We start from the raw sequence: 26,975 nt of genomic DNA on the forward strand, positions 1-26,975 counted from the left end.
CAGAGTGCTTGCACTTGAATGGTGCCAAGTTAAAGCCGTTGGCAGTGTGGTTTGGCTTCATACAGTACAAGTTGGCATCGCCGGTCCTCCCTGAGTAGATTTTTCATGTTCTCCCCGAGTCTACATGTGTTTCCTCCCACTGTCCAAAGACCCTAAGATGTCCCTAGTGCCTGTTTGGTGGACTGCCACCATGTCCAGGGTGTGTTCCTGCTCTGCACCCTCTTTTATTACCAATTATGTACACTGTATTTGAATGGTGAATGTGTATTTATGGGCGGCACGGTGGCACAGTGGGTAGCGCTGCTGCCTCGCAGTTAGGAGACCTGGGGACCTGGGTTCGCTTCCCGGGTCCTCCCTGCGTGGAGTTTGCATGTTCTCCCCGTGTCTGCGTGGGTTTCCTCCGGGCGCTCCGGTTTCCTCCCACAGTCCAAAGACATGCAGGTTAGGTGGATTGGCGATTCAAAAATTGGCCCTAGTGTGTGCTTGGTGTGTGGGTGTGTTTGTGTGTGTCCTGCGGTGGGTTGGCACCCTGCCCTGGATTGGTTCCTGCCTTGTGCCCTGTGTTGGCTGGGATTGGCTCCAGCAGACCCCCGTGACCCTGTGTTCGGATTCAGCGGGTTGGAAAATGGATGGATGGATGGATGTGTATTTACTGTTTTTTTATTAATAAGTGCATTTAAAGGCAAAAGCTGACTAGCTGATTTGAAAGCTGTTTGTAACAAAAGGTCATCACGGACCAAAGATACGTAACGCTCGGTCCCAGGGCCACAGAAGGTTGAGCGACTGCTTTGGGCTCCTGATAACTGAGAGCGGACTTAGGACGGCGCAGTGTTTGGCCTCAAGGTGGCGCTGCGCACTCAGCCCCGGCTGGCTTCTTATTCGTGTGCGGCTTTCTTTTTGGTTTTGGTTTTTTTTTTTCCCGTTGGCTCCGCCCGTCGCTTTCGTGTTTGTTACGCCCCTGATTATGCATAACGGTTGAGTGACGCAACTTCCGCTTCTGTTTGCCTTTTCACCTGGAACCAAAATTCCTGCCGGTGACGGAAGTAATGAGTTCCACCAAGGAGCGCGTGGGGTGCGTCGTTTTACCGGGAGACGTCTTGACTTGTGGCTCTGAGCTACCGGAGGGCAAACGCGACAAACTCATCTGTGGCCCGGGACTCCGCCGTGATGTCGACGACGTGGTGGTGTGTAAAAGTGGCATCTTGCGCCACAAGGAGCCCAACCTTTACTGGGTCGACTCCCAGCAGACCAGGGTAAGGAGGCGCGGGACCCCGTGAGAGGGAATGGGCGCGAAGAAAGCCGCTAGCTGACCGACGAGGTAACGGGGGGCATCGCGCTTTGTGTCTGGGATCAGGCCGTGGCGTTTGGACTTTACTGTCGCCTTCCTTCAGGTCCTCGGGTTTGCACCCCCATCTGTGTCGCTGCTTCAGTTGAGTCAGCTGTGTGCGTGTCGGGGGGGTGTACAGTAAATACACGTGCGTCTCGGGCGGGTGTACAGTATATACAGTACGTGCGTCTCGGGGGGGGGGGGGGTGTACAGTATATACGTACATATTTCTCCACAGCACCCGTATGTATTGGTGCCCAGTGTGGGGATGTCCTGGCACTCGGAGGTCCCTGCGTGTTCTGCTCGCTTCATTGCTCGTTTTACCGGGCAGGACCACTCAAGTGAGCCACACAAGTTCCTGACCACGTGACAGTGCCAGGCTGCTCCTGTGAATGCCAGACTGCTGATGCATTGGCAGCCCCTTTGCTTTTGAACTTCCAGCCTCCTTGCAATGGCACACAAACTCTGAGGTCGTAATTCGTTTTTCTGCGGTGCTCGTACCACCTGGTGAGCTCCTCCGCTCCTTCTCACCCTCTCCAGCCTGCTAATGGATGGTGGGTGGCATCAAATCTCAGTGCAGACTCTTCCTGCGTAGGCCCGAGGTGCCCACCTCCTTCTGAGTGTTGGAGAAGCCCCTGAAGACTCTGTGGTGTGCTGAATTGATGACGCCCATGACGGGGGTCTTGTAACTAACTAATTTGTGTTTTGTCCTGAGCTCTTGACGCGCTGATCAGTTTTGTCACCTTAGTTGTCCCATCACATTTGGTCCCCAAACACACTGATGTTGACCACTTTTGTAAGTTGCTTTGGATAAAAAGATCTGCCAAGCACATACATGGAAATGTCTTGCTGATGCCAGTGTAGCTCTGTGGTGTTTGTCAGCGCTGACCCAATGCGTTTGTTTCTTTGCCCTTCTGCTCAGTTTGCCATCCTTAGCAGGGCTGCTCTCGGTACCCGGGTGTCATAACTCAGAGGGCATCGTCTCGTTTGTGAATCATAAATTGAATTTTGTGGGTGCTGAGACTTTAGCTTCCACAGCACAGCAGTGATGTTTCAAAAGTAACTAAAAGTCCAATTTTACTCATTTTCTTGTTTTGTAAATAAACGAATGTAAACGTTGGTCTCGTGCCTGTGGCAGGGTGCCCTGCCCTCTTCAGCCCCCGTAGAATGGAGGTGGTGTGCCCCTACAGCTGGCACTGCTGCTGCTTGTTTGACTGTGGAGTGCCAGCGCCATCACTGTATAGACAGCGTCACCTCCATTAGAGCGAATGTGCAGGACCCCCGAGATGAGTGACGCTCGCCCTTTAATGGTTGGCATGGCTTGCACTTTGATATCCAGAGAGCGCTTTATTAATCCTGGCGGGTATTTGGCTTTTTACAGAAGCTCAATAAGTACGTAAATGTCATCATGTCATGACCAAGACACCCAAGGGCACATCACAATGGCTAAAAAGAAGAAAAACGTGTGAGTTGGCGAGAGGCGCAGTGAGGCCGCTGCTTCGAAGACCTCATTGGCAGGAAGTCCTCAGTGCCCGCGTCTCGGTTGGTCTTCATTCTCTCCTTCAGAACTGTGCCCGTCCTTGAAGTTGGTTTGTTCCTCCCCTCACGTGATGTGACCGCCGAGCACACGATAGCCGTGACAGTGACAGTAGATTAGGGTTTCAAGCTTGACTTTCATTTTAATTGTTAGAAATACGGGGTGAGCCAAAATGAGGTACCCCACCTCTCAAGGTCATTGTGTGACTAAGTTAGGGTGGCTGGCTGGGGGTCCTTTGATAGGCCTTGAAGTTTTCAGTCGGCCACTTGCCTTGGTCCGGTGTGCACTGTGCTTTCACTCTTCAAAAACGACGAAGCCGTCAACGTTAGGGTTCAACGCACTTCAGCATTTGGTGACGTCCCAAATCGGAAGCAAACTCTAAATTTAGACAGACGGGTACAACAGACATTTGTACCTTTTGTGAAAGTGCGTATGTGATATTTGGACTTCGTTGGTACTAAAACATGAACACCGTTTGTCTCGTAGTTACGTTACGTGTTCAACATTTCCTGTCACCCTACACCTCCAGCTGTAGGACTCCCTGATAAACGAGGCTTCAGCTGGGAGGGCGGTGGGACAGCAGGCTGCTTGGGCTGATCGAGCACATTTACGAGACCAAAGACGCCGAGTGGATTTAAGGTGGGCCGGGTGTACGAGTTTAGTGTTAAGGACCTCGTAGGCACATCAGCAGTGCGTCTGTCTGAGTGTCGACCTCATCGAGAGGTTTACTGACCTCGGCAGTGACATTCGTGTGACTCTTCCTATGAAGTCAGTGGACGGATTGGGAGAGCATGTGGGGATCATAAAGGGGTGTGTGGTGGTCCTGATATCTGTAAAAGGACGAAGCTCCAAGTCTGTAGAGTCCTGCTGCTCCCTGTTTGTGACACATGGGCGCCATCCAGTGACCTGAGATGATGACTGGACTCCTTCATGTGTCTCTTCAGAGGGTCCTTGGGGTCCACTGGTGTGACTTTGTGTTGGTCACGGAGTCCCCAATGAGGCACATGACCTACATTGTGAGGGAGCATCAGTTACGGCACTACAGCCGTGTGGTGTGATTACCCGAGGGTGATCCTCATTGTTGGGGACCCGAGTTGCTGGACCAGGCCAAAGGGTCGCCCACGTAACACCTGGCCGCGGCGGATAGAGGGTCATTTCCAGAGAGTGGGACTGGACCGCGTGTCTGCCTGGGGGGTTGCCAACTGGGACCCCGAGCTGTTTCGTCATGTGGTGGGTGTGGCGACACACTGTACCAGTGCAGGCTCATCGACTTGACTTGGTACAACAGAAAATCTCCAGGCCGTCCTCAGACGCCTGAACACATCCAAGCTGTAAGGGCGTCCATTTTGCTGTCTGCTAGACATTCAGCGCACGTCGGCCTTCGGCATTTCCAACACGTCTTTGATTTTGCACAAGGACCTTCATTTCCATCCATACACAATGATGGCAGTGCGGAGAGCCGTAGAGAGTTGTGAGCAAACATTCAGCAAACCGTTCGTTGAGATGCCATCGTCACGTGACCGCTCATTTTCATTTGAATGGTTGCGTAATTATGTCAGAGTTTGCCTATTGGGCTGAAACTTCATCAGAGACCCCCGCACAGTGAGCACACGGGTTACAGTTTGAGGCGCCGTCACAGAATTGTAGGCCCTTACGTTACTGAGGAGGGGGCAGCAACGGTCACTTGAGAACATCCCACTGTAACGCTAGACAACTGGCACAAATGGATGTGGTGGACACCTGCGGTGACGGCTCATACGGCCAGCAAGGAGATCCAAGTGAGTTTGGTGGGGAAGCTGATCTCCATGTGTGCCAATGTCTGGTGGGCTTCACATTCACCTCAAGTTGAAGGTCTACACCAGGGGTCCTGGAGGGCTGCAGTCCCTGCAGGTTTTCATTCGAAGTCTTTTTCTTAATTCGTGACCACTGAAGTGATTTTTGATTCCTTAAGCGGCACCTAAACCTAAATTTGATGTGAAGTGCGTGAGCCAACAACTAACTCCAGCCAGCTTCACTTCCTTCACGTTCTTCATCTGAAGCCCATTCTCGTTACTAATTCAAGCCGTTGTTTCATTCTGTGGCGCTCATTGTGCCAGGGCAGACATTTTGTTTTTTAAGAGCATCTTGTGGACCCGAGCAGATCAGCGTTACTGAGGCCGTCACCTTTCTTGATTCTCAGTTATGGTGTGACGGGCGCAGGTTATTGTTTGTGTGTGTGTTCATTTTGTGTCTTAACTTCACTACGCGCTAAACCTTTTGGCAGTTCTGCCGTTGGCGTATGGTGATGCGGACGTACAGTTTGAACAGATTGTTATTTTCATGGGAATGGTTACATAAGCATCAACGTAACGTCTAACTGCCGGTGAGGGAATTTCGTTTCTTTCTCTCTAATAAATAAAACGACTTTTTTGAATGTCTGTCCCTGTGATTTGTTAATTGACTTTGCCAAAGTGATTCTAACGGGAAACTGTAAACATTTTAATACGACTGGCATATCGCGATCTCCTGTGGCGTCTCATGTTAGATGGACTTCATGACCTTTCTTGTTGCCTGTTAACATTTAACACATCAGAATTGTTCAATCCAACTCATCTTGTTGTATTGCAGAGCCCATCACTCGGACATCAATTACACAATTACATTACGGTACATCCTTCTGTCAGCAGTAATTCGGCCGGTGGGCGACCAGACACTGTTAACGGTTGTAAGTCGATGTTTTCATCTTCCACACCATCAGCACCGACTGTCTCAGCAGAGTCTATTGATACGCATTTAACCGATTTTCACGTTCATTCGTTTGACTTCCTCGTTTCTCTTTGCCTGTGTCCTCATTTCTTCTGTTCGTGATGAAATTCTTCACTAAGATTTGGACAGCTAGGTCCATAAATATTTGGACAGAGACAACTTTTTCCTCATTTTGGTTCTGTACATTACCACAATGAATTTTAAATGAAACAACTCAGATGCAGTTGAAGTTCAGACTTTCAGCTTTAATTCAGTGGGGTGAACAAAACGATTTCATAAAAATGTGAGGCAACTAAAGCATTTTGTGAACACAATCCCTTCTTCATTTCAGGGGCTCAAAAGTAATTGGACAATTGAAATAACTGGAAATCAAATGTTCATTTCGAATACTTGGTTGAAAACCCTTTGCTGGCAATGACAGCCTGAAGTCTTGAACTCCTGGACATCACCAGATGTTGGGTTTCCTCCTTTTTAATGTTCTGCCAGGCCTTTACTTTCAGTTGCTGTTTGTTTGTGGGCCTTTCTGTCTGAAGTTTAGTCTTCAACAAGTGAAATGCCTACTCAGTTGGGTTAAGATCAGGTGACTGACTTGGCCATTCAAGAATTGTCCACTTCTTTGCTTTAATAAACTCCTGGGTTGCTTTGGCTGTATGTTTTGGGTCATTGTCCATCTGTGTCATGAATCAATGTGACTGCTGGATTTAGCTGGATTTGAGCAAACAGTATGTCTCTGAACACCTCAGAATTCATTTGGCTGCTTCTGTCCTGTGTCACATCATCAATAAACACTAGTGTCCCAGTGCCACTGGCAGCCATCACACTGCCTCCCTCCACCATGTTTTACAGATGATGTGCTATGCTTTGGATAATGAGCTGTTCTACGCCTTCTCCATACTTTTTTCTTGCCATCATTCTGGTAGAGGTTGATCTTGGTTTCATCTGTCCAAAGAATGTTTGTCCAGAACTGTGCTGGCTTTTTTTAGATGTTCTTTAGCAGCAAAGTCCAATCTAGCCTTTCTATTCTTGAGGCTTATGAGTGGCTTGCACCTTGCAGTGCACCCTCTGGATTTACTTTCATGCAGTCTTCTCTTTATGGTAGACTTGGATATCGATACGCCCGCCTACCCCCTGGAGAGTGTTGTTCACTTGATTGGCTGTTGTGAAGGGGTTTCTCTACACCATGGAAATGATTCTGTGATCATCCACCACTGTTGTCTTCCGTGGACGTCCAGGTCTTTTTGCGTTGCTGAGTTCACCAGTGCTTTCTTTCTCAGGATGGACCAAACTGTAGATTTTGCCACTCGTAATATTGGAGCAATTTCTCTGATGGGTTTTTTCTGTTTTCTCAGCTTAAGGATGGCTTCTGTCACCTGCATGGAGAGCTCCTTTGACTGCATGTTGTCTGTTCACAGCAAGCATCACACCTCAAATCAACTCCAGGCCTTTTATCTGCTTCATTGATAAGGACATAATGACGGACTTGACCACACCTGCCCATGAAATAGCCAGAGAGTCAATTGTCCAATTACTTTTGAGCCCCTGAAATGAAGAAGGGATTGTGTTCACAAAATGCTTTAGTTGCTTCACATTTTTATGTAATTGTTTTGTTCACCCCACTGAATTAAAGCTGAAAGTCTGCACTTCAACTGCATCTGAGTTGTTTCATTTAAAATTCATTGTGGTGATGTACAGAACCAAAATTAGAAAAAAATTGTCTCTGTCCAAATATTGATGGACCTAACTGTAAGTCTTCTTTTATTGGGAACTTAAAGTGAGGAAAATATCAAAATGTATAAGAGCTGAGAGTGCAGGAACTGTGAGGACAAAAGCATTCACACCAATGAGAGGTGAGAGGGCGTGGTTTGAGCGGAGGGCGGGACTTGAACAAATCTCACGTCCAAAGTCTCATCTCGCGGGATTTGAATAAATCTTTTCCAAAAAGTGTCGTCTTAGGATTTTTTTATATAATAGAGACATATTGTTTGGTTGCTAACTAAGGGAAAAAAAATAAATAATTAAGGGGTCGGAGTCTTAAGATGTGCATAAATTAAAATGTAGGCAAAGAGTTCATTAGCAGCAAAATCTGGTCGCTAATTAAGAAAAGGCTTAGAATGAAAACCTGCAGCCACTGCGGCCCCCCAGGACCAGAGCTGGACACCCCTGGGCTCACAGAGTGTCAGGTTATGTAGCGCCTTGATGTGTGGAGTACAAGTCCCAGGAGGCTTTAGAACACACTGGTAGGACCTCATCTGGAGTCCTGGGTGCAGGTTTGGGTCTCCAGGCTACAAAAAGGACACAGCAGCACAAGAGATGGTCCAGAGAAGAGCGACGAGGCCGACTCCAGGGGATGAGTTATGGAGGAAGATTAACAGAGCTGAGCCTTTACAGTTTAAGAAGAAGACGATTAAGCTTAGTTATTAGCCAGACAGTGTGGAGAAGCCATGAAGAAGGCTCACCGAGTGTCAGGTTATATAGCGCCTTGATGTGTGGAGTACAAGTCCCAGGAGGCTTTATAACACACTGGTGAGGCCACATCTGGAGTCCTGGGTGCAGTTGTGGTCTCCATAAAGACATAGCAGCAGTAGAGAAGGTCCAGAGAAGAGCAACTCGGCTGATTACGGGGGGCTACAGGGGATGAGTGATGAAGGAAGATTCAAAGAGCTGAGCCTTTACAGTCCGGTCTCCTCTTCATCTCTGTAGTGTTTAAAATGATGACGGGCATCAGTCCAGTGGGGCGAGACAGTGACTTTAAAATGAGCTCATCAAGGACACTGGGACACAGCTGGACACTTGTGGAGGGTGACAGTCACACACACACGTTAGGATGTTTGTCTTCACACAGAGAGCACCACAGAGACGTGGACTAAGTGACCAAGACGTGTGGTGGGCAGGGGGACGTTAGGGACTCTCAGAACTCAACTTGATGTCATTTTAGATGAATGGAGTGGACAGGCCTGGCAAGCTTTGGTGGGCCGACTGGCCTGGTCTTGCCCAGGTTGTTCTGGTGTTGTCACCGTCATTGTTTGTCTCCACTGGCTCTTTACTGACCAAGCAAGCATCGTAAGACATGAGAAACGTGCAGCACGCTCCAGGTCACATGAGTGGCAGATGCACGAGGGATTAGCACAGAAAAGTGCAGTGCACTCTGAAACCCCCCAGAAAATGCTCCTGTCCATGCAGGTGTGGACGAGTAGTGGCCAGTCACTGTAGTGAAGCCCCCGTCTGCTGGCTTAAGAAGGGCAAACGGGGCATGAGAGCAGAGGTTGCTGTGGCTGGATGGCCCCCTGGAGTTGCCTTTTGTGACACGTCTCCACACGGTGACCTTATTGGATGGAACAGTGGTACAGTGTGCTGCAATCACAGAGTGGTGGGCTCCTCCAATACCAGCAGGCTGCCCGCCCTTCAGTTTGGCTGCACCTCGGCCCGCGTCTTGAGTTTATGCCCCTGGCTGATGACTCGTGTGAAGTAGAGGAGGGGATGGTGGGCTGTAAACCCCTGGCGACTTTGGTACAAACTACACCTTCTTCATTAACTCTCTTTTTGAAATTAAAACGAATGTTTTGTGCCAGGCATCCCTCATGGTGGCCCCCGTTGACGTTCAGTCAGGTTTAATCGATGACCTTTGAGGCCATGGACTGTGTGACTGTCCTCCTGACGGTGACGTCACCGAGATCGAAGCACAGTAAGTAGCAGCGGCCCTCTCCTTATCTCGCCTTCTCCAACTTCCAATGTTCTGAATTTGCTCTGGGAACTCAGTTTGTTATCCCAACTTGCCAGCACAGCTGCCTGTGCCCGTTTGTTTAAGGCTGTCCTTGGCATGTGCCCAGATGCCTTAAGTCAGGCCTGTTGGATTCGCACCCCCCCTTGTGGCTGCCACTTTCTGAGTCGGGCACGAATCACTCGTGCTAATAGGCCTTCATTTTAATTGACAAGGAGGTCTGAAGTCTGACAGGAGACCCTTCAGTCCACCTGTGACTTGAATGCATTTCCCCTTGTCCGCCACTAGATGGCTCTCTGCTTTGGGAATGTTGAGGACCCGAGTGCTGCCCCCCCCCACCAACCTGCTCAGACTGAACTCCACGAACCTCTCGCATCACGATGCTCTGTGTCAGGCTCTTCTGCAGTGGCCAGAGCTGCCCACCCGACTCCAGACGCGATCTCACGAGTGCCCAGTGCCCTTTGGTTTCATTACAGTCCTGCCTTTGAAGTGTTTCTCTTACATTCTGAGAACCCACAAGGTGTCACCTCCTAGAAGACACGGCCACCTGTGTGGTGTTTGTAATTCCAGTTCCTTTTGCCTACATCTCCCACTTTTCTACATCAGTCCCAATTTTCAGGTGGCTTTCTGAGGTCTCCTCACTATTATCACTGAGATCAATGTCATTAATAGCGTTTAGAAGATGAAATGGTCCAACAACAGACCCCCACTGCTGGTGCCGTCCTCCTCTTACCTGTCCAGGTGAGGCAGTCTGTGAGACATTCTGAGGCCCTTAAGCTGTCAGTGGCATCTCTTTGGACTCCACCCACTTGCCAGGAGCCACGCCCCCATTCACCGGCATGCTGATGCCCACGTTACGTGCCACTTGGGTCGATCTCGATTGCTTTTAGTTCCTGCTGTCAAGCCAGTGGGCTCGGTAGAGCTGAGGCCTGCGTAGTTAGTATTTAATAAACTTCGAAACTCTCAGGGTCTCACAGTTCTGCATGTGAATCCAAAGCACAGGATGGAATGGGATGGGATGGTCTTCTGTTATTGGTTAGATTTATACAGGGGGTGTAGATACTTAGTGCAATGAGAGAAGTTGCAAAATCAATCAGAATGTGCCAGCTTCTTCTTCTTCTTTTGACTGCTCCCGTTAGGGTTGCCACAGCGGATCATCTTCTATATCTTCCTGTCCTCGTCATCTTGTTCTGTCACCCCCATCGCCTGCATGTCCTCTCTCACCACATCCATAAACCTTCTCTTAGACCTTCCTCTTCTCCTCTTCCCTGGCAGCTCCATCGTTAGCATCCTTCACCCAATATACCCAGCATCTCTCCTCTGCACGTCTCGCCTCTCTGACTTTGTCACCAACCTGTCCCACCTGAGCTGACCCTCTAATGTCCTCATTTCTAAACCTGTCCATCCTCATCACCCCCAATGCCACTCTTTAACTCTGCCACCTCCAGTTTTGTCTCCCGTGCTACCGTCTCATGCCCATATAGCACAGCTGGTCACACTGCCGTCCTGTAGACCTTCCCTGTCACTCTTGCTGATACCCGTCTGTCACAAAAAATCTATCCATGAAATATGAAAAGCGGGCAGACAGACAGACAGACATTGGGTTTTAGAGAGAGAGAGAGAGAGAGAGCTTTCCTGTACTTGCAGCTTGCTGTGCTCCTCCACAGCCAGCAGGTGGCACTCCCATTAAAGACTTGTGGTGCTCAACACCCTTCTACTTTGGTAACTTCCTTCAGTTTCCAGGTGATGCCCATTTCCACTGCCATTCCTCCACCTGAAAGTGTTGGTCGTTTGTAATAATGAGTGGGTTTGGTGGGCCGCTTGCACAGAGACCAACATCCATAATGAAAGTCAGTGGTGACCACTGCTGTACGGCGGCCAACAATATGGAAAACGTCCATTGGGAGAGGGGACATCTGATGTCACTCATGTCACTTGTGTGGTGGAAGTGAATGTGTCCTCACGCAGACAGGAGGAAGCTCAGACGCCATCACAACACAGCAGCCCTGCGCCAAGGACGGCCTGCTAGTAGTTTGGGACCACCCAGGACTGAGCGAGGGGGTCTTAAAAAAACAAAAAATCCTTTCTGATGTAATTGGTTGCACATAGATAGATAGATAGATAGATAATTATCTATCTATCTATCTATCTATCTATCTATCTATCTATCTATCTATCTATCTATCATATAGTGCCTTTCATCTATCTATCATATAGTGCCTTTCACTCTCTATCTGTCATATAGTGCCTTTCACTCTATCTATCTATCTCTATCATATAGTGCCTTTCATCTATCTATCTATCATATAGTGCCTTTCATCTATCTATCTATCTATCATATAGTGCCTTTCTATCTATCTATCTATCTATCTATCTATCTATCTATCTATCTATCTATCTGTCATATAGTGCCTTTCATCTATCTATCAATCATATAGTGCCTTTCACTCTGTCTATCTATCTATCATATAGTGCCTTTCATCTATCTATCTATCTATCTATCTATCATATAGTGCCTTTCATCTATCTCATATAGTGCCTTTCATCTATCTATCTATCATAGTGCCTTTCATCTATCTATCTATCATATAGTGCCTTTCACTCTCTGTCTATCTATCTATCTATCTATCTATCTATCTATCTCTATCATATAGTGCCTTTCATCTATCTATCTATCTATCATATAGTGCCTTTCATCTATCTATCTCATATAGTGCCTTTCACTCTCTATCTATCTATCTATCTATCTCTATCATATAGTGCCTTTCATCTATCTATCATATAGTGCCTTTCATCTATCTATCTCATATAGTGCCTTTCATCTATCTATCCATCATATAGTGCCTTTCACTCTATCTATCTATCTATCTATCTATCTATCATATAGTGCCTTTCATCTATCTATCTCATATAGTGCCTTTCATCTATCTATCTATCATATAGTGCCTTTCACTCTATCTATCTATTATATAATGCCTTTCATCTATCTATCTATCTATCTATCATATAGTGCCTTTCACTCTATCTCTATCATATAGTGCCTTTCACTATCTCCATCATATAGTGCCTTTCACTCTATCTATCTATTATATAATGCCTTTCATCTATCTATCTATCTATCATATAGTGCCTTTCACTCTGTCTATCTATCTATCATATAGTGCCTTTCATCTATCTATCTATCTATCTATCATATAGTGCCTTTCACTCTATCTATCTATCTGTCATATAGTGCCTTTCATCTATCTATCTATCTATCATATAGTGCCTTTCATCTATCTATCAATCATATAGTGCCTTTCACTCTGTCTATCTATCTATCATATATTGCCTTTCATCTATCTATCTATCTATCTATCTATCTATCTATCTATCTATCTATCTATCATATAGTGCCTTTCATCTATCTATCTCATATAGTGCCTTTTATCTATCTATCAATCATATAGTGCCTTTCATCTATCTATCTATCTATCTATCTATCATATAGTGCCTTTCACTCTGTCTATCTATCTATCATATAGTGTCTTTCATCTATCTATCTATCTATCTATCATATAGTGCCTTTCACTCTGTCTATCTATCTATCATATAGTGCCTTTCATCTATCTATCTATCTATCTATCAATCATATAGTGCCTTTCACTCTGTCTATCTATCATATAGTGCCTTTCATCTATCTATCTATCTATCTATCTATCTATCTATCTATCTATCTATCTATCTATCTATCTATCTATCATATAGTGCCTTTCACTCTATCTCTATCATATAGTGCCTTTCACTCTATCTATCTATTATATAATGCCTTTCATCTATCTATCTATCTATCTATCATATAGTGCCTTTCACTCTGTCTATCTATCTATCATATAGTGCCTTTCATCTATCTATCTATCTATCTATCTATCTATCTATCTATCTATCTGTCTATCTATCTATCTATCATATAGTGCCTTTCACTATCTATCTATCTATCATATAGTGCCTTTCATCTATCTATCTATCATAGTGCCTTTCATCTATCTATCTATCATAGTGCCTTTCATCTATCTATCATATAGTGCCTTTCACTCTCTATCTATCTATCTCTATCATATAGTGCCTTTCACTATCTATCTATCTATCTATGATATAGTGCCTTTCACTCCATCCATCCATCCCTATCCTGTGACAAAACAAATCTAATGATCAAAGTGCAAAGTAGAAGACCCAAATATGTCCGGCCCTGATGCTCTTGTAGTTCATGCGAGGGGATCACCAGCCTCGGGTTCAGCAGGGGTCTCGGGAGCCTACACTGCCCCTTAACATCAGCCAACGGCTCAGCCACTGGGCACCTCCTCGACTGGCGCAGCTGGCACCCCCTAACCCTTCTTCTCAAATCCCTCCCACCGATGCACTTGTGCTTTGAGTGTTTGCCAGTTAGTGCCATGCAGTGCCAGCCTGGACAGAGGAACACAAAGCATTTGCTCCATTAAAGGGAGCCTCAGTTTTTTAAAAATAGAAATTGGAGAACACGAGGAGTGCGTCACTCAGAGGACACCCCACCGCTGAGGACCCTGCTGCTTGCTGTAAATCTGAAAAGACCACCGAGAGTGCCACTTGTGCCACTTCCACGTCACTCAGTATGAAGCTCTCATTTCAAAGGAGAGGTGAGTGTGGAGAAAGCCCTTGGCCTGATGGTGGGCAGTGTGCTCTGCGCTATGCCACATGTGGCATCTGCACTTTCTGTCAGTGTCATTGTCCTTTGTCCCTTGTCATCTCTGACCTGAACTTGAGGTGCTGCTCTTTCAATTTAAGGCATTCATTGCCAAAAGATTTTCCTGGGAAGCAGATGGTGGTGGGACCCCCCATTTTTAAAAGCATTTCAATCTCTGTGTCTGTATTTTGTCCAGTGGTGATGGTAGAGGGCATCACAACAATATGCCAGGCGCCTGCTTCTCGTGGTTTTTCTGTGACTTCATCTTGCAGGTTTGCCTTTCGTTCGCCAAAGAGGAGCAGATGTCATCCGTCGGGCGAGTTCACGTTCACAGACGGTTCAGAATTTGGGGTTGGCATACAAGAGTCGTCATGCCAAAAACAGGACTGCTCGGCCATCACTGGGACTCGACGTTGGGTTAAGAAAATGGGTTTGAAACGCGAATGCGAGGCCTGCAATGAGCCGCGTCTCGTCTTGTGTTTGTTCAGCGCCGGACACGAGAATGGCGGCCCTTTGAGGCGCTGTGCCCGTGTGCACAAATAACCCTTTGATGTTTGTGCCAACAATACCCTTGACTCTTTGTTGTTTTTTCTTTTCTACCTCAGACATGCGGTGGGGTGTCGCCCTGCGCCCCCGGTGCTCGTCCTCGGCGATTGGGTGGCAGTTTGTCGTAAGACGGGTTGGCGCTACTCGTTTCTTGTCTTTGTTTGTTTAAGTAAACGCCAGTCACAAGGAGAGCCCTGAAGTTGACGCTGCTTTTGCTTTTGTTTCCCCTCCACAGTACGTTCCTGCCAAAGGAGAGGGCGTCATTGGCATCGTGACGGCAAAGTCCGGAGATGTTTTCAAAGTTGACATTGGCGGAAGTGAGCTGGCCACACTTTCATACCTGGCGTTTGAAGGAGCGACGAAAAGGAACCGACCCAACGTGCAGGTGACAACTTTGTTGGCCTTTTTATGTCGAGCCCCCCAAAGTAGCCCTCAGGACTGCGGGGTCTTACTGGTGTCTCTCCTGAGAACAGTCGACTAAAGGCGTGCGCGCGCACACACACACACGTGTACACAGCATGCCACCGAGTGTGACGTGTGTCTGAAATATGGCAAGCGCCGTTTGTTAGAATGGACGGCTCAGCAGCCTTGTGGACAGGCGCGGTCCCAGAGCCCACTGGTGCGAGAGCCCACATCCCAGTACGGTCCATCAGAGGCTGGCCAGGCTCTTTAGTGGCCCTGAGTGTGCTGCACACGCCTGTCCTGAACAATGGCCTCTGAGTGACAGGACAAGGTGACACATTTGACCACCGCGAGTGAAGAGATCATGACGCAGGCCCTGCTCTGCTCGTCTCTCCTTAGTTACGAGGGTCCATCAAAGCCGTCGCCGATGCACTTTACGCACTTTGGGTGAAGGTGGGCCGCACGTGGGAGGACTGTGAGAGTTCAGATACGATGTGACCCGAGATGGCTTGGAGGACCTCATGAGCGTCTCGCTGTCCAAATTGAATCTCACTTGAGTGGAATCGGTGCGTAGAGTCACAGTGACAGGTCCTGATGATTTGGGACGCTCAAGATGGATGCCAACAATTACCCAGCAGTCCTTGACAAGGCAGTCAGCGGTGGGCCCCTCGCTCAGCCATGGTGGGTCATTGCAAAGTAAAACCTGAGCGCACCTGCAAACATGAAGTGCAGTGAACAGAATGAGGAAGAGGAGGAGGAGTGAAGCACCTGGGCCAGCCTGGCACTCAGTGACATAAACTCAGGTGACCCCGTCTTCAGAAACGGCCGGATACTGAGCCTGCTGGTGTCTTTGCCGTTTCACCTCCGAGTTTTAACGTATTCTGAAGTTTGGCTGCCATGACAGTCGCACTTCTTCATCCCTGAGCCAGTCGAGGTCTTCATGAGCTCCTAAGAGCGTTCTCGTGAGAGTAAAGGGAGGCGCCACACACTTGGTGTAGCCCAGGGGGGCACAGTCAAACTGGTTGGTTTGCTATTCTGTGGGGAAAAAAAAAAACCGATGTGCCCGTCTCCCCGCCCGATGGCGTGTTTAAGGTGAATTTTGTCAGAAAATGAAAGAGGCAGCCCAGCTCATCTGTACCATAACTGAGAATTGAAAGGTTTGTTTAAAATAACCAAACGTCTACGTATTATCAGATTGGTGTGAAAGGCGCTATATATCAGTCAGGGTGCCATCATGGGGCCGCAGGGCGGTTGGCAGTAGCAGGTGACAATTTCACCAGGTTGTGTACACTGAAAATCCATTTGAGATGTGTGGGCTTCCATGCTTCATGTCTGAGGTGCTGGCACTCGGCCTCTGATGTGTCATTTGTATTGTGCAGGCTTGTGACATTCCTGTTGGGGACAAGTTCACTGACTGATGCCAAGCAATGTGATTCCCGTGGGGTGTCACTGCACTGAGGGTATCGACAGGTTAACCTTCAGAAAAAGGATGCAGAGTGACAAATGGGCCCTCTTGGCAGTCACTGAGGGATCATCAGGGGTGGCGGGTGATAAGCCACATCTCGTCGAGCAGGACAGGAAGCCCAGTGCCGGTGGCCATTGTTTTCATGTCCGGAGTCTCCGTAACGTCAAGATCTGCGTGTGTGTGTGGAGCCACCCCGGGCCTGTCTGCTGTATGAAGCGGCAGCCGGTTTGTGCCAGTCTGATCTTACCTGCTTAATAGAGCCACCCTCCTCCTCCTCCTCGCACTGTGCTTGACAGGGCCACTAAAGTGTCACCAGGAGCTTAAAATAAAAGAGGAGTTGCTACTTTCAGGCTGCCAAAGTAAACCTGCAGGACAAAAGCGCCGTCTTACGCCTTCTTTTGTTTTCGTCTCTCTATAGTCGAGAAGTTCCGTGAGATGCGGCTGAGTGACTTCCAGGTATTTGTGGCGCACCACTTGGGCGTTCAGTGGGTGCAGACACTCGAAGTTGAAGTGCCAGCCCAGGGAATAATGGAGATGAAGTCAGGCCGGAAACTCTTCAGTGTTCTGCGTGACTTGGAATGGGCGAGTCTGGGCAAGTTTGTTAGGAGACGCACACACACACACACACACACTCGGTGCCATCTGATCTCAACAACCGACATAAAGAAAGAATGGCTGGCATGAAACACACACACCTCACATTTTATGGTGTTGTGCTAAAAACATTTAAACGTTAAACACCCCAGAGTGACAAAGCGTGAACAGGAACTGGGAATTCTGGGAAAGGCTGAAGGAGTCGGGCACAGGTCCGGGATGGCAGCACTGAAGCAGCTGCAGGAGTCGTGGCCGCCCTCCAAGTGCCGTCTTTATTGTCGTCACCCACCAGCCTTTTGAATCCCTCGTGTTAGGAGGTCCTGCGCAGGAACTGAACCGACAGCCCGCTGGCACAGAGTCCCCAATCTTAGGCTGGGTGTGACGATCTCCATCCGCACTTCCATTTTCACATCGCTTACCAAAGTGTTGGCGTCCGCACTGAAATGACCGGGAACGCCTGTGATGTCATCGTCAGTCGCCACTGGGCACCTTAGTGTCTGACGACAGCAGCCCACCAGAGCTCCTCCATCACCCTGTTCAGTCCGAGTTCAAGTTGTTAGAACCCAAGTCGTCACTCAGTGCAGCCCTCTGGGGACTCGGACTTGAACAGCCAGCCGAGCCTGAGGTGACCACGGAGGTGAAGGTCGATTTCGGGCCGCATGGCCTTTTCTTCGGTTTGCCCCACATGAAGGTTCAGGGCCACCAGAGTGGCAGCCGGCTTTGTGCCCAGCGAGTGCGTCGAAAGTGCTGAACGTTGTCCCTTTGGTGGCTTTTGCTTTGCTTGTCCTGCTGACGTTTGTGTCATCATTTCTTGTGACAGGTTGGAGATCTCGTCTACTCCCAGCTCATCATCGCTAACAAAGACATGGAGCCCGAGCTGGTGTGCATCGACAGCTGTGGCCGCGCCAATGGCATGGGGGTGTTTGGAGCCGGGGGGCTGCTCTTTAAGGTGTCCCTGGGGCTCGTCAGGAAGTAAGTGCCACTCGACGCTTTTGCTTCTCCTCTGTTGGCCGTCCAGTTGGACTTTTTGATGACGCTGGACCTCCCGGTGACACTGTCAGTGCTCTCGTCACTCCGTGGATGTCAACGGCTGTGACCTCTTTGGTCCACACCTGGAGCGAAGGGAGCATGGAAGTGGGCACACGTGAGCACCGCATACAGCCCACGGAGAGATGCCCATTCAGGGTGTTGCCAGGCTTTTAGAGGGTCTCTCCTCATTTTTGTTCCTTGACCTCACTGTCTGGTCTCTCTGTCCCCAGGCTGCTTCTGCCACAGAGTGAAGTCATTCAGGACCTGGACAGCATGTTTCCATTTGAGATGGTGGTGGGGATGAACGGCCGGATTTGGGTGAAGTCCAGGAGCACCCAGCAGACTTTAATTGTGGCCAACCTGCTGGAGAGCTGTGAGCACATGACCACGGCACAGCGACGGGACGTCCTGAGGAGGCTCTCGCAGAACTGTCTGTGAGCGCATTTCACATTGTTTTTATAATAAAACAGATCCTAAAAAGCCCACCCTGACCTCCAAAGCGTCACGCATGCCCCCTGCTCCCTCTTATGGGCACCTCGCCGCTGATCCTTAGCACTCCTCTGTGTGTTTTTGGTTTGAGTGACCATTGCTGGCCCATCTCGGTAGCTTTAGAAGCCGCCTGGCACTCAAGAGTGGGACTGAAAACCAAAGCAATTTTTAGTTCTTGACCCCAAGTGGCCTTCCTGCCAAGGTCAACGAGGGAGGGTCACAAAAAGTGACCTCAGAGACATCCATGCAGAGCTCAGCTTAGTCCCCTCCTTTGTCCCATCTGGTGTCACACACCCGAGTTGACGCGTATTAAAGGACGGGCTTTGGGGTCTGTCATTAACCTGGCTAGCAGTCTGAGGTGGGCACACACCCAAGTATAGGAGAGATGGCCGATCTGTGCCAAGGACTGCTGATCTTGTCAGGTGGCTGCTGCTGTGTCCCGTTGCTTCACAGAAAGTCACCCGGTGACGACAGGAGGAGGCCGTTCAGCCCACCGGGCACATTGGTGGCTCCTCCAGGTTCTTCTGCTCCACTCCAGGACTCCATAGTTGGTGCTCATCTTCTTGGCTCCCCCTCCATTTCCAGCGATCTCCTCGACTGTGTGACGGGTCTGTCTGCTCTCTCGTAGTCCCGTTGGTCAGTCGAGGTGTGGCATGTCCTTCGGTCCCATGATGCCCCTGCTTGAGGTGCTCTGTGTGGCGACCAGAACTCCAGCTATGTTCTCCCTGGTGACTTCATTTAAGTGTCACAGCTTCTGTTTGCCATTAGCGTCACTTGTGCACTTTGCTTGGTCATCATGAAGCCCCCAAGCCCTTCCTGCAGGACAGCGTCTCCCATCTTGTATTTCCGGCTGATGTTCCATTGGCCCACGTGTGGCACTTTGTGCCCTCTTGAGTCTGCACGGGTATGGCATGTAAACTCCAAAGATGAGCCCCACGTGTCCTCCAGATGTAACCAACCACCGTGGTCATCGTTGCACCCCTGGAAATTTGGGAAGGGGGCTGTTGGTTCACTAAGGGGTCTCTTAAAACCCAAATCGGCCCCAGTAATTACACACAAGGCAGGCTGAAACACCAGAAGCGAGCAAATGCCCATCAGTGTCGGCGCCAGCAGCCAAGGGCACTTGCTGATCGGTGGGCCAGCGGCCCACACTCTTCATCATGTGGCACAATATGTGACACAACTGATACACCCGTGTCTAAAGAGAAGGGGACCAAAAGACTGAAGTGCATTCTGGGACATGTGACGCCTGCGGTGTGTTCATTTGATTGGACCTCCGCCTTCCAGATTCCTTGTAAGCTTCTTGAGCGAGAGGCGCACGTCACAATGAGCCCAAATCGTCACATATCTGCTGTTTAATGACAAAGGACAACACACAGAATCACACGAGGAAGGCCCCCCAGCCTGGACCCTCTAATAAGACAAGCAGGAAAAAAAAAAAAAAAACACAACACAAAGTGGGTGAAATCGTCATGCGTGTCCTCGAAGGAAGTCCCTTTAGGGGCAGAGACCCAGGGGTCATGGGCATATAGCGCCTTTCACATGCAGGCCCATCTCACAGGCCTGGACAGGAAAGTGCCGGGAGGACGATGGCCAATCACTTCACTCAGCCTTAGGGGTTTGGTCCCCGTCCAGATAGGGGGTCCGTCTGCCAGTCACCGTGCCCCTCCCGCTTGTATTGCCTCCCATCAGATCTTCATTTCTGTCCTCCGGCACCCTGGCCTGGACACCAAGGTTGGCCAACTAAGAAAGAGAAAAAGACAAAAGTGAAGAGACGCACATTGTAGTGTGACTGGCAGCAGTGGGCACGAGACTCACTACCCAGCTCAGGTGTGCTCACCAGGGTGGCATTGACCATCTTAACACGGAGGGGACCGGGCATGTCAAGCAGTCTGAAAAAGTCAGGGTCACCTATCTGTAATGCAGCTGAAAGACTGAAGGTGGCGCCGCTGGGCTCTTAGATCTAATGGGAGACCCTTAAAAAGCTGGGGGTCTGGAGAGCCTCACTAGGCCAAGACCGCCCATGAGGTGTGGGTGCTGCCAGCGCTGCACGGTTACCATGTGATGAGTCTCCGCCCCTCACTGGCCAGTAAGTACAGCCGCTCACCCCGAGTGCCCACCAAGAGGCCATCTGGTCACATTCTCGAAAAATGACAACACAGCCACCATGATAGGTGGGCCCCATCCCTGTGGTGGCCTGATCTCCATCGGCTGTGCCACGTCTGTGTTCATATAAATGAGCAGAACCTTTGAAAAGAAAGGCGCTACACACTTGGGGGCTGGGCTGGCAAAGACCACCTGGAGGGGGCACACAAGGTCTCTCAGAATGTCAATGTGGGACTCTCGCTTTGGAAAGGCGGGCATACCGAGTGGTTTGGGTGGTGAATCGCCAGCTGCAGGGCGGTGACTTCCTGCCTGAGACGGGCGCGCTGCTCTCGGGTGGCCTGTCCTCGCAGCCGCTGGTTCTCGTCCTCCAGGAGGCGCAGCCGCTCCTCGTTTGTTCTGATGCTGTCCACGCAGTCCTGCAACACAACAGGACCTCAGCACAGAAGAGAAGGACCACGCTGTGAAAAAGTATATGCCCCCCGTCCTGATGTCCTCTGCTCTTGTGTGTCACCACTCCTCAGAAAAAATGTCATTTAGGCAAAGAGGGCCTGAGTGCGCACAACACCATTTCTGAAGTGAAGCAATCCAGCATCTGTGAAAAGGTAAGTGCCCCCTTAGCTCTACCCTCAAGCAGCCCTGGTCACGTAAAGCTCACTGGATGTTGACCGTCACCATGGCAACTGATGAGGAAGAGGAAGAGGATGGGCCCGGGTTACAGTGAAATCATCACAGCTCATGACACATCGGAAGAGGGTGGCAGGGCCACGATTGGCTCAGTCTTACCACGTGATTTGTGTTAGTGACATTCATTCAATCACCGATGATGGGACACTAACCTCCATGTGCCACCCTAAATGCCAAATGTGCCATTAATGACAAAAACTAAGATGAATGCTTTTAAAATCATTGTTGATGAAAACTAAAAACGAAAATGTCACAAATGGACAACTGGCCAGCGAGTGACGTGAAGCCCTCTGGGCATCTCAATTACACGTGAGGTGGTCTGCCAGCAGATAGCGAGCAGGAATGTAGGGGGGCAGTTTTGAAAACTTGCATTCAGGCCTGTGATTGGCTAATACTAAGTTTGGGCGCCACCTCAGCTGGGATCCTCCCCACTCCACTCCGCTATGTCGGCCGATGTGATTAACGGGTGAACAACCAACCCGCTATATCCTAACTACAAGGTCACGTGGGTCTGCTGGAGCCAATCCCAGCCAACACAGGGCACAAGGCAGGAAACAAACCCTGGGCAGGGTGCCAGCCCACTGCAGGACAGATAAACTTTAATTACAACTCTGATAATAATAAAAGTCGGTGTCAGCCTCTGGAATGAACTCACAAACCTGAAGAGGTGCGCCGTCCTCACGCTCATGCCAAGCTATGTAACGTTAGCCAGGTGGCGACGTGCCTGATGCCAGTACCGTTACCTTTGGCTCTCAAGGGCATCGGCTTATTTTGGGTGCGCTGCTGCTTGGGATGTCACATCGGTAGTAAGGTCGCTCGGTACTAACTGCGCTCTTACGTCACCGCAAATACACAAATAACTTTGGCTGGCACAATAATATGAGAGCAAAACCTCCACCCGAAAAAGGCGACACCGTGGTGACGATGCAGCGTGGCATTAACTCGTCAATCAGAAAATCAGCCGACGTCATGTCTGGCAGTGCCGCGTGATCAACAGACGGACACCCGCAGGTCTTTGTTGCTGCCAGTCTTGTCGCTTTATGAGTTCCTTCAGAAAAGGGTCGCGATGCGCTTGGGGGGTTACAGCAGATGAGATGGCGGGCGAGTTGGCGTTTTGTATTTGGAAGCTTCGCGTTCGTTCTCCGATTGTAATGAGCTCATCCCTCCGTCTTGTAACGGGCACAGGGGCAATGACGACACCATCAAATAAAGTGTCACTTTGGCTTGTCACCGTCTGTGATGAAATGAGCTGGAACAGAAGATGAATTTACGACGCGACGTGAACAGGATGGCGCTGCTGAGTGCCAATCTGCAAACGCGAGCTAAGCATGTGGTGTTTGAGGGCAGTGCCACACGCATGACGTGTACCTTTAAGTTTATGTGACTAAGGCTTGTTGAGGGCCACCAACCTGTGATGACAGAGCAGAGCTGCCATGATGTGACAACCAGGACTGTCATTTCGCGTGCTTGGCACAGTTGGGAGGTGCCATGTGTTCTGTGCATTACAAGACGGCCATCTCTTTGATTGATTTACTTTTACTCGACTAAAACTAACTAATTAAATGACTAAAATGTAATTTATTCAGAAGACTAAAACCAAATCAAAATGAACACGGGTCAGTCGTGGTGGACCACCAAGCCGCTGTAGAGGGTGGACTCCGGACCCCCCGCCACTTCCCCATCTTACCCGGATGACCTGTGATCTCCGCACCCACTCGATGGCCGCCACGTCTTCTGCGGTGTTCGACTTTGCCAGCAGGGCTTTGTACGCCTGGCGCATCTGCTTCAACTCGATCACTAAGGCGGTGACCTGCAGGCAAGGGACGCCAATCAGGGAGACGGCCAGGACCCTCCGTCTAGAGGGCATGTCCAGTGGGCCCAGCGCCCACATTTTACCTGGTTCACCTTTAGGTAGTCTTCTGCCTGTAGTGGCCATTTGTCTTCCAGAACCTTCTGTTCTTGCTGCTTGTCCTCTTGTGTCGAGACGCCAGTGACCTAAACAACAAGAAAAGGGGGACGCGTGGAGTGCACCCCAGTGGTGCCAGGGAGATTACGCATTGCGGTGTGGATGTGAGACGGGAGCGCGGCCGGACGTGTCCAGTTCTCAGTGAGAGGGTCTCCTCTATAACTCTGGATATCAGATCCTGCCAACTACACCAGTCGTCCTTTCCACAAAGCCTGTAAGTCTGTCTGTTACTTGGTCCCACTGGCACTCACAGTTAATAAAGGAGATGGCACCCCACCTGAGCGGACCATGAATGGACATGTGCCAGGGCGTGCGTATCTGCCAGGTGTGACACTCCCTAACCCACAGATTAATAAACAGAGCCGGACCCTCGGCTTGACGACTGACCACCAGTCGTGTGTTTTGTGGACTTAGAGGGGGCAGGTGACTGGGGGGGGATTGGGGTTCCTGGGACCCTAATATGGGCTAGTCGGTCTGTGATCACAGTGAGACGGCTAAGACTGTTGCCCCCCAACCCCACCGACAAGTGGTGGAAAACGGATGGATGGATATCCGACTTATGTGGCACACCCACCCAGACAAAGTTGAGGGCATAGCATTCATGGCACTGCCACTTGGCACATCGGGGCCTATTCAAACAGTGCTGGTGCCCCCTACAGGCCACACTTGTCATTACAATACCCCCCCCCCCCCCCCGCTCCAGTCAAACAGCCAATCCGAAACCTGCTTCAGATGTGCCAGTAAGGTGAGACCATGCAGTCACCCACCCACCCAAGTAAGGTGATGAATATCTGGGCACCCTGCTCTTGGCATTCCCCTCTGTGTCTCACCTGTACACAACACCCATTTGATGCCCACTTAGAAAGCCAGCCTAAACACTTCAGTCCTTGGCACAGTTCTCACACCTGGCACACTCAGCACCTCCTACTTTACCAAGATGCCAATTAAAAGGGGCACAGTCTAGCCAGTATGCCTATACTGGCACCCTGTCCGCTTACCTCCATAGGGTTCTTTGCTTTGCCTTCTTCCTTCACGTTTGTTCTCGTTGGCAGACCTTGGCATAGACCTGCTGGGGAGGAGAGGAGTGTCAGCAGTTGGAAAGGCGCTATATCAGTGGCATCTCCCTGCCTCGCACACACACAGGTGGGCTGCTGTTCAGTTGACCCCATCTGGCATTGTGTGTGCCAGGCAGAATTCCAGCTCATTTCTGCTCCTCCTCAGTGCCACACGTGGTCAAAGGCACCAAATACCTGGTGGGCCCAGGAGGGCATTTCACTCTGCATCAGGCACTGGCACTGTGCTCACCAAGTGCCCCCATACAAGGGTCACCACCTGCCCATAATACTTCATGCTTGTCACTCTGTGCCCACTGTGATCATTGTACATTAGCTGCCCACTTTATAGCACCTTGAATCGAAGGACTGGTCATTCAGCCCATGAGGACTCATTAGTTCTGCTTTTGTGCCAAGATGGGTGCCCCCTTCTCTAAGTTAAGGGTCCAGTTTTAAATGTGGTCACCTCCTGAGCAGATTGAGGACACCGACTGGCACCAGAGGTCGGTGGCCATTGGGGACTTACCTGTCCTTATGGTCGGGTCACCATGGAGCCCTTCGTTTGATGTGATGCCGTCATCTGCTGCCCTGTAAAACAAAGCAGCATGTAAGCTGGCACACCTGCAGCCCCTTGCATCACCATCCTAGCTACCACAGACATTGTGCCAACTGAGTTGTGGTCCTCAGTTGTCATGTATGAGGCAGGAGTGACAGTCACATACATGTCACAGACTCAAGCTGCTCCTGTGTGCCACCAGCCATAGAGTCGAACACCATGGAGCCAACGCTTGTCGACCTGTCCCACCGCTGCCACCAAGGTGCCCATTTATCACCTGGTGACCCTTCAGGCAGGGGCAGCCTCATAAACTCGCTTGGCCTGCTGGATCTGTGAAAGGCGCTGGACATGAGTGACAAGACACTGGGCACACAGTGAGGGGCCATTTTGGTTGTGCCCTTTCCTTTGTGTCCACCTGTGCTGCCAGCGTCCAGCGTGGACAACAAAGGAGCCATGCGACCAGAATTCTGCCACCTGCCAGAAGTGCAGGTGACCATCGTCCTGCGGGCATCCTGGAGTGACCCTCATAATCATTGTAGCTGCTGAGATGTGCAGGGCGCTATAAAAGCTAAGACGTCAGCTCAGAGCTCGTCGGCATCGCGTCAGTGAGTGCCACTTTCTGCACCTTCTGATGACACGCTTGACATCACTGGGAGAGACTGGCCATCCCATCAGCCCACCTGTGTGCCCGTCACCTCTCTAATGATCAAATGTCACACTCTCCTTCACCAAGCAACATCTAATTAGCATATGTCTAATATTCAAATGACGTTCACCTGACGCTGACCAATCGCTTGGACCTTCACCCACTGGCTCGCCCTGCCCTCGTTAAAGCCATGCCCACTCTGACAGGAAGGATGTCATGCCACACGATTGGGGTCAGACTCTGGGCTCGAGTGTGTGCCATGTCTTGATGGGCTTGGTGCCAACACACGGGCAAGTCAGGCTACCCCATACCCGGGCGCTGCATCTACCTGTTTGTCTCGTCTCTGTCCTTACCTTTGTTCTTCCCCTCCAGGGACCTGCTGATCATCCTGAGATGGAAATCCACGTGTGACCTGTGAGGAGAGAGAAGGGGAGAGGAGGGATTTGGGGACCCTCACCAAAAACGCTTGGCAGCCAGGTGCCATCCTGACTGTCGAATCACGGGCACTGGGTTAAGGTCACCCACCCAACCCACCGCCCAGTGCTGCTCTGCTACTTGTGAATCTGCACTCACGTCTGTGTGTGCCAACTGGGCAGCAGGCCAAGAATAAGAGGTGTGGGGCACACTGGCAGCCAACTTTATTGGCACACTGTGAAGTGTAAACTTGCCAGATTAGTAGATAAAGCGGCACGAGCAGGGCAGCTGAAACTGAACCCAGGTGTGGGTGAGACGGGCACCTGGGCTGCTGAGCTTGAGGAGGAGGCCCTCACTGCCACCTGTGCCCATCTCCCCTCCACGATGCTGCAGGGATCAGAACGTTAATGGAGCCCCCTGAGTGGGCAGGCCTGGGGTCTCGGATTAGAAAGATTCAAACAGTGGGTGTCTCTCGAAGGCCTGGCCTGACAGCCAATCACAGCAGACCGGACACACCCTGGACCACCCGGCACTGGCCACTGCCCACCAACATCTGTCCTTAAATGTTGACCTCAGTTAAGGTCGATGGTGAAGAGCGTCCTTAGCGACACCTAGTGGGCACAAAGGGAGGTGTGCCGCTGATTAAAACGGCCAGGCATCTCCTTGCACAAAGATGGCGGTCCCATCAGACTGCCAAGTCGTGGGCAGCTGGACTCAGCGTGAGTGCCATCCTTGACTCTGTAGCGCCCCCTGCATGTAGTTGCTGGCCCGAGTTCTTCTAAAGCAGACGAGCGCCCAGTGTGCCAAGCAAGCTACTGGCCCTTGGCATCTTCTGAAAAAGAGTCAGTTAAGGACTAGAAGATGCAGAAGTGAAGACAAACGCAGGCCAAAGTCACAACGTGGGCACAAAACGAGCCTCTCATCAACCAAACATCTGCATTTGGACAAAGTGCTGATGATGTCAGAGTGACCACACCCCTGGCCACGGGTCATTACATCA

The 26,975-nt window shown here is 50.1% G+C and overlaps 2 protein-coding genes across 2 annotated transcripts in view; one reads left to right on the forward strand and one right to left on the reverse strand.

Moving 5' to 3' along the window:
• The window catches only part of LOC114655011 (uncharacterized), an 899,220-nt gene that overhangs the window by 865,831 nt on the left and 6,414 nt on the right, over positions 1 to 26,975 (reverse strand). The window contains exons 13-19 of the mRNA XM_028805907.2: positions 25,915 to 25,973; positions 24,886 to 24,947; positions 24,306 to 24,373; positions 23,238 to 23,336; positions 23,029 to 23,151; positions 20,918 to 21,073; positions 20,140 to 20,294 (exon numbers count right to left, since the gene is read on the reverse strand). Coding sequence (XP_028661740.1) covers positions 20,154 to 20,294; positions 20,918 to 21,073; positions 23,029 to 23,151; positions 23,238 to 23,336; positions 24,306 to 24,373; positions 24,886 to 24,947; positions 25,915 to 25,973 — 708 coding nt within the window. The 3' untranslated portion in view covers positions 20,140 to 20,153. The remainder of the gene's footprint in view (positions 1 to 20,139; positions 20,295 to 20,917; positions 21,074 to 23,028; positions 23,152 to 23,237; positions 23,337 to 24,305; positions 24,374 to 24,885; positions 24,948 to 25,914; positions 25,974 to 26,975) is intronic.
• Positions 999 to 18,521, forward strand: exosc3 (exosome component 3). Its single transcript, XM_028805908.2, has 4 exons — positions 999 to 1,253; positions 14,808 to 14,957; positions 17,854 to 18,005; positions 18,293 to 18,521. The coding sequence occupies exons 1-4, from the start codon at positions 1,047 to 1,049 to the stop codon at positions 18,498 to 18,500; spliced, it is 717 nt and encodes a 238-aa protein (XP_028661741.1). The 5' UTR covers positions 999 to 1,046; the 3' UTR covers positions 18,501 to 18,521.

This window comes from Erpetoichthys calabaricus, chromosome 7, assembly GCF_900747795.2.
Source record: "Erpetoichthys calabaricus chromosome 7, fErpCal1.3, whole genome shotgun sequence".
Classification (NCBI taxonomy): domain Eukaryota; kingdom Metazoa; phylum Chordata; class Cladistia; order Polypteriformes; family Polypteridae; genus Erpetoichthys; species Erpetoichthys calabaricus.

What these genes read in the sequence shown, in the direction of transcription:
- exosc3 (XM_028805908.2), top strand. Translation starts at nt 1,047, where the DNA reads ATGAGTTCCACCAAGGAGCGCGTGGGGTGCGTCGTTTTACCGGGAGAC. An exon ending in TCGACTCCCAGCAGACCAGG is followed by an intron (nt 1,254 to 14,807) that starts GTAAGGAGGCGC and finishes TCCCCTCCACAG; the next exon opens with TACGTTCCTGCCAAAGGAGA. An exon ending in TCCCTGGGGCTCGTCAGGAA is followed by an intron (nt 18,006 to 18,292) that starts GTAAGTGCCACT and finishes CTCTGTCCCCAG; the next exon opens with GCTGCTTCTGCCACAGAGTG.